Genomic DNA, 7,927 nt, shown 5'->3' with positions numbered 1-7,927 from the left:
CAGATCAGTTGTTCTCAAACTTTTTATCAAGCACCACCTCAGAAACAAAACTGTCTCTAAGTACCACCATTATGAGCAGCATTGAAATACAGTAGCATAGTAAGCCCAATAAAGCAGCTACAGCTCTGCGCTGTTCTAAAATGTGGCAGATTAATTTATATTATTAAGAATATTGATTATTGTCAGCCACTTTAAACATTATAAATAGCCTGACTCTGAACAGTAACACTGCTGTGCTTATATGTAAAAAAAAAACAAGCAAACAAAAAACTAAAAACGTCGATATTTTAATGAAAAAATATATTATATGTCATATTCATGTATAAATAATTTTTTATAAATTTTCAAATATATGTAGCATTTTCATATGACACATTTCATTTGATATCTCTGTGTACCATTAGTGGTACACGTCCCACAGTTTGAGAACCACTGCATAAGATAATTAAATGTAAATGCAGAATTGGTGTACATAAAAAACCATTGACATTCATTTTATTCATTTTCTTGTTGGTTTAGTCCCTTTATTAATCTGGGGTCGCCACAGCGGAATGAACCGCCAACTTATCCAGCACGTTTTTACATAGCGAATGCCCTTCCAGCCACAACCCATCTCTGGGAAACATCCACACACATTCATTCACAAACACACTCATACACTACGGACAATTTAGCCTACCCAGTTGAACTGTACCGCATGTATTAATTTTTACAATGTAAAATACTATCACCGGCCACTTTATTAGGTACACCTTACCAGTAGAGGGTTGGAGCCTTTAGAACTGCCTTAATCCTTTATGGCATTGATTCAACAAGGTACTGGAAATATTCCTCCGAGATTTTGGTCCATGTTCACATGTCAGCATCACACAGTTGCTGCAGATTTGCCAGCTGCACATCCATGATGCGGAAATCCAGTTCCAACACATCCCAAAGGTGCTTTATTGGATTGGGATCTGGTGACTGTGGAGGCCATTTGAGTAGGCCAAGTTAACTCATTGTCATGTCCAAGAAACCAGTCTGAGATGATTCACACTTTATGACGTGGCGCGTTATCCTGCTGGAAGTAGCCATCAAAAGAGGAGTTCACTTTGGTCATAAAGGGATGGACTTGGTCAGCAACAATAGTTTAGGTAGGCTGTGGCAATGACACAATGCTCAATTGGTACTAATGGACCCAAAGTGTGCCAAGAAAATATCCCCCACACCATTACACCACCAGCAGCAGCCTGAACCATTGATACAAGACAGGATGGATGCATGCATTCATATTGTTGATGGAAATTCCAACCCTAACACGACCAGGCAACGTTTCTCAGATCTTTTATTGTCCAGTTTTGGTGAGCCTGTGCCAATTGTAGCCTCATCTACCTGTTCTAGCTGACAGGAGTGGCACCCGGTGTGGTCTTCTGCTGCTGTAGTCCATCCGCCTTAAGATTCGACGTGTTGTGCGTACAGAGATGCTCTTCTACATACTTCGGTTGTAACGAGTTGTTGAGTTACTGTTTTTTTTTTTTTTATCAGTCTCTGTAAACCCTAGAGATAGTTGTGCATCATCCTAACCATATCCACATGCATAAATGCATTGAGTTGCAGCCATGTGATTGGCTGATTAGAAATTTGAGTTAACTAGCAGCTGGACAGCTGTACCTAATAAAGTGGCAGATGAGTGTAGGTAAAAAAAGTAGTCACTTATGAAAGTATGAAAAGACCAAACAAATCAATTCTTTGTAAAACTTTATTACTTGTTCCTCAACATCCATTTCACACAAAACACTTACACAATCCAAATGTTTTATAGAATATTTTGATCATGTACAATCAGCCCACAGAGTCGAATACTAAAAAGAAAAAAGTTTTGATTTTCTTCCATCTTTTTGCCAACAATTCACCAGTACTCACTTTCATTCGTAAGTAAGGTCAGTAAAATAAGCAGCACTATTTACAAGCCATATTTACATACAAAACCTCACAACAAACATGAACATACCAGAGGTACCTGTGTCTTTTTATTTAAGCCATGGATTTTATTTACTTTCTTTTTTTACATTCAAATGAATCAAAAGCTATTTCACAGGCATCATACAACGGCCTATAAATTCAGTATCCCTTAATATACTTAAATCATGAACAAAATGTCCTAAAAGTGGTATGTAACAAGGATGTGGGAGCTGAAAATGTACCATTTCATCTCCAGACAATTTCGCATTAATGTCATTCCTGATTAACAGGGAGTGATAGTTTCTCCTAAAAACAACTACAAAAAAATAGAAAATCTTCACTTCCTAAAATACTGTTTTATTTCATAGAGTATGAAGAAGTCACACCCAATCAAACAAACCCATTTATCTCTTTTCTACAGTTAAAGTTTTCAAACGAAACTAAGAACAAATACAACATTCATTTATTTGCCCTGTACATAAACTTATCTTCTTTTTAAATCCACAAATACACAAAGATACTCTCAGAGAACAACAAAATAAAGTGGTGTCTTACGGTCTGTCACTATGACTTAATCTTCAAAACAAGCGAACAGTGTTTGAGTGCTCACAAAACGATGCATTCATGCAAGTTACTTTTAAACTCGGACCCTTGCAGTGCACAATAATGCAAGTAAAACGGTTTTCATGCATTTCTTCAACATGCAAAAAACTTATGATGAACTCGGCATGACATTTCTGCCATGTTACAATCAATGAATCTGAACAGTCTTTATATTGATAAGGTGGACAGGAAACACGTACTTAAGAAGGAAACATACATTATAAAGTTATGGAGAGTTTTCCAGTCAAAACAACAACAATCATCCTTAAAAGTGTACTTTTACCCTCAATATCATTCTTGCATTTGTCAACCATTGACTGGTGCACCAGTGAGATCAATTTAAACAACGCCCTCTATGAAGCTTGTGTCCAGATGAACAATGAGCATTCGCAGGAAAGACATCTCCTTGCGTGTGTTCTCGAATATGACACGAGGGTCGTCCGATTGGCACCGGAGGCAATTAGGAGCCATCACCATAGCGAGGTTGTTTACATCCATTTTAGTGACTGAAACGTTTGAAGGCTGAGCGAAAACCTGAGGAAGACATGTAACATCAGTCAAATCTGTGCATTAAGTCAGAGGACATTTCTGTGGTTTTAGCCATTTGACCACCAGAGGTCGTTGTATACCTGAAACTGACAGCGGGTACAATTTGGATTTGTCTAAAGGCTGATTTATACTTCTGCGTCAAGCACTTGCGTATGGTGTGGTGTAGCATGCGCAAGAATGCATAGCCCTCGCCATGGCCGTCAATACAGTCTAGATCGGATACGCGGCCGACTGGAAGTGCGATATGCACATCAATAAAGCAGTCTCTTTTATTACACTGTATAACAGTTTATTATTTTTACAGTACTGTGATGGTTGCGTTTTGGGTTGGGGTAGGCGTTAAAAATACAAATTATTGGGTAATTTAATAGACAGCATAAATATTACTTGGTACAACAACTGTTTTTATGCTACTAAGATGGTTGGGTTTAGGCTTGTGGTGGGAGTAGACATTAATAAAATACACTAAACGGGAAACTTATTATAATAATATAAATAATTTTCGTTAACTTCTGGCCGCAACCATATCCGATCTAGCAACAACCGTGGTCGTCGCCGATGCTGACGTGCACTTCTCAAAAAAATTTAACTACACGTCACAACGACGCATAGCTTAAGCTCTGTGATTGGTCGTCTTGGAAGCGCTGACGAGTGTGGGCGGGACCATGAGCCGCGCAAACCTGTTGGAGTGAGTGTTTACAAGTGTCGAGTCCCGTGAAGGCGCTCTAGAAGTTATGTTTTGTGTTTACCTTATGATTAAAGCTGTTGCACTTCCCCAGGGTCCCGCCTCAAAATGAGCGAGTTTGAGCTAGTTCTACATTAAGGTCACGTTCAGAAAAAACAAAACACCAGTAAAGAAACTCGACAAAGAGGAACAAAAACCTCACTGCAGGAGTTTTCTGTTTTGGAAGTGCTATTGCAAAGCAAAACAAACAGCGCGTAGAAGTATAAATGCACAGCAACGTGCAAGGCATGCGCTGTGGGTCACAAAAATCACTCGACGCAGAAGCATAAACCAGGGTTTAGAAACATATTATATCATGGTCCAAAATTTATGATTACTTTAAGCTACATTTACACGTCAATGATTTCCTCTTGCATTTAGAAAAAGTTTTGTCTACACGACAACGCCCTCAAGCAAGTCTATATTTACACATCAGCAAAAAAGGCCAAAAAATAAGCATTACGCATGTCTGGCAAGTATTTGGCCCTGTCACCTTGTTTGTGAACAGTAACTGTAGAAATGTTACACTTTGCCATTGGCAGCTCAGTCCTCTAGTCTATGTATAATTTGAAGTGTGTGTGTATGTTGCGTTTCTGCATTTGGTTGTCATGTGAAGTAAATCCAATCTGTGTTGATGTAGCGCTAGGAAACACTTGGGCCGCAACAACACAACCAAATACTCCACTTTTAATGTGTATGTTTAATTCAGGAGTTCTGCAGATTTCACCAAGTCAAATTTGAGACTTTTTTGGTCTTGGAGGGCCAGTGTCCTACAAGTTTAGAAACAACCCCAACCAGACACACCTGGACTAGCTTATCAAGGTCTTACTAAACACCCCTGGGCTAGATAGCTAAGAAAAATATCGCAATGTCAGATTTTTCCAATATTATTCAGCCCTAGCACAACTCGTTGGAAACAAAACCTTTAGTGTCTCCAATACCAGTTTGGAATTCATTAATCGCCTTAATAAAGGCATTATAAAGGTAAATGTGACATGCTGGCATGTATAGGTATAAATGCCCCATTTCTTAAATCAGGTTTTATTTGAACAATTTTTACTTACAGGGAGTAATTTTGATTAAAATGTCAACAACCAGGACACTTAGATATTTTAGAGTAAATTGATTATGTAGACTTTAGCTATACGTGTTGGTACTTGTAAATTTGACCCAGTGATGGCTCTTCATGTTAAAAGTCTTTCATTTTGTATATAATGTTACCTGTAGGAAGTGTATGAAGTAGGAGAGCACCAGTCGGTTGAGCTCCGGCAGAGACTGCACCACACTTATGGCGGCTGCTGGATCATCATAGTTACTGACACAGTGCTTGTAGAAAGTCATGGGGATGAGCGGCTCCTCCAGCTCACGGTACCACAGCTTCATCAGAGATGCTGAGAAAAACACGAGTGAAGGAGAAGTGTCATTTCTCTGTGGCTATTTAGTATTCTTATAAATGCATGAGAATAGTTAATCACCAGGAACATTGGGGTCGGACAAATTTTCAGGAATCCTCCACTGGTCCACTTGTAGCTTCAGTGCATTCACTTCATCGATGTCACCAGGAACCCTGCAGAAGGAGATTTTCATGTTACATCATGTGATCACCAGCAGAGGGAGACAGCAGGCCATGAATGAACGTTTTTAGATGCCTGGCTTTTAGAAGGTTTGTTGGATGTTATTATTTTGTGTATGTTGTGGTTTTAACGTGTAAAGCTGTTATTATTGAGCAGGTCACACATTCAATATAAAGAAGCATATGTCTTTAGAGTTTTAAAGCCTTCACTGTGATGAAGCCTTTTAGAATGCAATTAGATGACCCTAAAATTCATCGTCCAAAAGCCAAAAAGATCCTTTATTATCCAGGCTTGGGCGTTGGGTGATAAATTTTAATACCGTAATTTTAATACCGTCAAACCTCCCTATTTTACCTAGTTATAGTGTATTACTGTGCAAAATAAAATAAAAAATCTGACGTAAGGCAGTGTCACCAAACAGTTGGTTTGTGCTTAAACCATTCTGAAACTGAATACTGTATATGCGACCTTAGGTTCGAGGTATTTCCATCTCTTGCAGTCACTTTTTTGTTCCACAATAAGCAAATTGCCTTGTCTATATTTACAGCCTCTCCCTTTTTGTTTAGTTGAAACCCGAAATACTGCCAAACTTCAGAAGTTGTGTTCTTTTTCGAGACCAGGTCACTTGGTGTGCGACTCGCTATCTTTCCCCACCTCTCTCTTTCTCCTCCACGCTGTCCCGTGATGTCCCGCATGTGCATTTTTAGGCATTAAATAAATTAAATGTAATATTTATTCATTGTCTTCAATATAAGTGTATTGTTTTCTACAACAGTAAAACTGATACGTTACTATTTTTAGATCCCATGGAATACCATATTAAAGCCCAAGCCTAATTGCAAAAGAAATATGCCTTTATTATCAAAGCAGCATATTAGAAAACATCTAAAGGATCATGTCAGCCTGAAGACTGAAGTACAGATGCTAAAAAACTGTAATAGCTGCATTTTACAATTTTATTTAACATATTTTTTTAGCAAATAAATGTAGACATGAAATATTTGTAAAAAGAAAAAAAAAAGAAAAAAAAGGCTTCAAACTTTTGCATGGAACTTTTGTATAGTATCGTAAGTGAACCATTTAGCTAACATGTTGATATCTGACTCTATGCACCTAAAAACAATTTAGCATGTTGTTGCGATACACATCTACTCATTAAAAGGTTACTTGTCACTAGAAAAAGCTGTGCCAATGTCAAAATACTGAAAAAATGTAGTTTAGCTTGAAGCATTTCAGCTTTGAAAATGATTTACTAGTCAGCACTCATGTAGTAAAATACAGCCTGCTCTTCTGTTCACCTTAATTATCGTGAGGTTGAGCAGGTCTTACCTGAATATGCCTTCAGTCTGAGCTCCACCCAGAGCCAGCACATACTGCGAAAGCTGCACCTGCACCCACGGCAGCTTCCTGTCTGGAAAGAGCTCGCTCTGCCGCTCCATCACTTCCTCTAGAGAACTGCCGAACAGTGAAGGGGTCAAGATGGCCCGCCGACTGTGGTCCACCTCCTCCAAACTAGGCTTACGCAGACCCTATATAAGAAACAGTCAAATCACTCAGCTAATCTTAATCAAAGTTGTCCATCAAATTTTACATACACATTTCTAAACTCTCTAACATGAGCAAAACTGCATGAAAACAACTAAAACAAACAAAAAAGTCTGCACTTTACAAAACAAGCTAACAGAATTTAATCTCATTTCTGGCCATTTAAATATTAGCAAATGCAACTAAATGTATTTCTGTCTCTGTGTTTTAAAAGGCACTTATTTAACCCCTTTTTCAAGATTTAACATAAGTCTTTTGTATCTCCAGAACGTGTCTGTAAAGTTTCAGCTCAAAACACCCATCAGATTATTTATTATACCTTTCACAATTTCCTGCTCTGAACACAATGTAGCCGTTTTTGTTGCCAGCTACTTGCGTCAAATAAACAGCACAGTGACAGACATGAAAGCAGATCTTAAATAATGGTTGTGAGAAATACTACAGTAAAAACTTTCCAAATGATTATTTAATGTATTTGTTGTGGATTTGCAACGATGAGTCAAACACAATGTTGTTACAAAGTTCACGCGCACACACACACACAGTGGACACGTTTTTTTTTTTTTGTGAAAAGTGGGGACATTACATAGGTTTCCATTTTATACTGCCCAAACCGTATATTGTATTGCCCTTACCCACCCCACCCCTAAACCCAACCATCACAGGAGACTGTGTGCAGCTTTACTCTCTGATTAAACTCATTTTGTAGGATTTATAAGGATTTTGAGAAATGAGGACATCACCAATGTCCTCATATTTCACCTGCTTTTTGTAATACCTGAGTCATACCCATGTCATTATACAGATTTGTGTCCTGCTATGTCACAAAAACACATACACACACACACGTACAAACACACACACAGCCTGTGCTTTTAACTATGCACTGTTTTTGCACAGCAAATGTGACAGGATACACGTTAATATCCACTGCTTAATGGATAATCGTTATGTTATTGTACAAAATCTTCTTTTATAGTTGTGCTGATAT

At 38.2% G+C, this 7,927-nt stretch overlaps 1 protein-coding gene across 3 annotated transcripts in view; it reads right to left on the bottom strand.

Moving 5' to 3' along the window:
• Positions 1 to 1,720: 1,720 nt before the first annotated feature.
• The window catches only part of arhgap46a (Rho GTPase activating protein 46a), a 47,927-nt gene continuing 41,720 nt past the window's right edge, over positions 1,721 to 7,927 (bottom strand). The window contains exons 7-10 of one of the 3 annotated variants that reach the window (NM_001007295.1): positions 6,721 to 6,920; positions 5,293 to 5,384; positions 5,039 to 5,208; positions 1,721 to 3,078 (exon numbers count right to left, since the gene is read on the bottom strand). In NM_001007295.1, coding sequence (NP_001007296.1) covers positions 2,884 to 3,078; positions 5,039 to 5,208; positions 5,293 to 5,384; positions 6,721 to 6,920 — 657 coding nt within the window. In that variant the 3' untranslated portion in view covers positions 1,721 to 2,883. Of the gene's footprint in view, positions 3,627 to 3,880; positions 5,209 to 5,292; positions 5,385 to 6,720; positions 6,921 to 7,927 lie in introns of all 3 variants that reach the window. The other 2 variants (XR_015501915.1, XM_087272306.1) reach the window with 2 other exon arrangements.

The sequence above is a fragment of the Danio rerio genome, chromosome 11 (genome assembly GCF_052040795.2).
Source record: "Danio rerio strain M-AB ecotype USA chromosome 11, GRCz13ab, whole genome shotgun sequence".
Taxonomy (NCBI): domain Eukaryota; kingdom Metazoa; phylum Chordata; class Actinopteri; order Cypriniformes; family Danionidae; genus Danio; species Danio rerio.
Note: the sequence above shows the minus strand (reverse complement) of the source record. Positions and strands in the feature narration are given on the sequence as shown.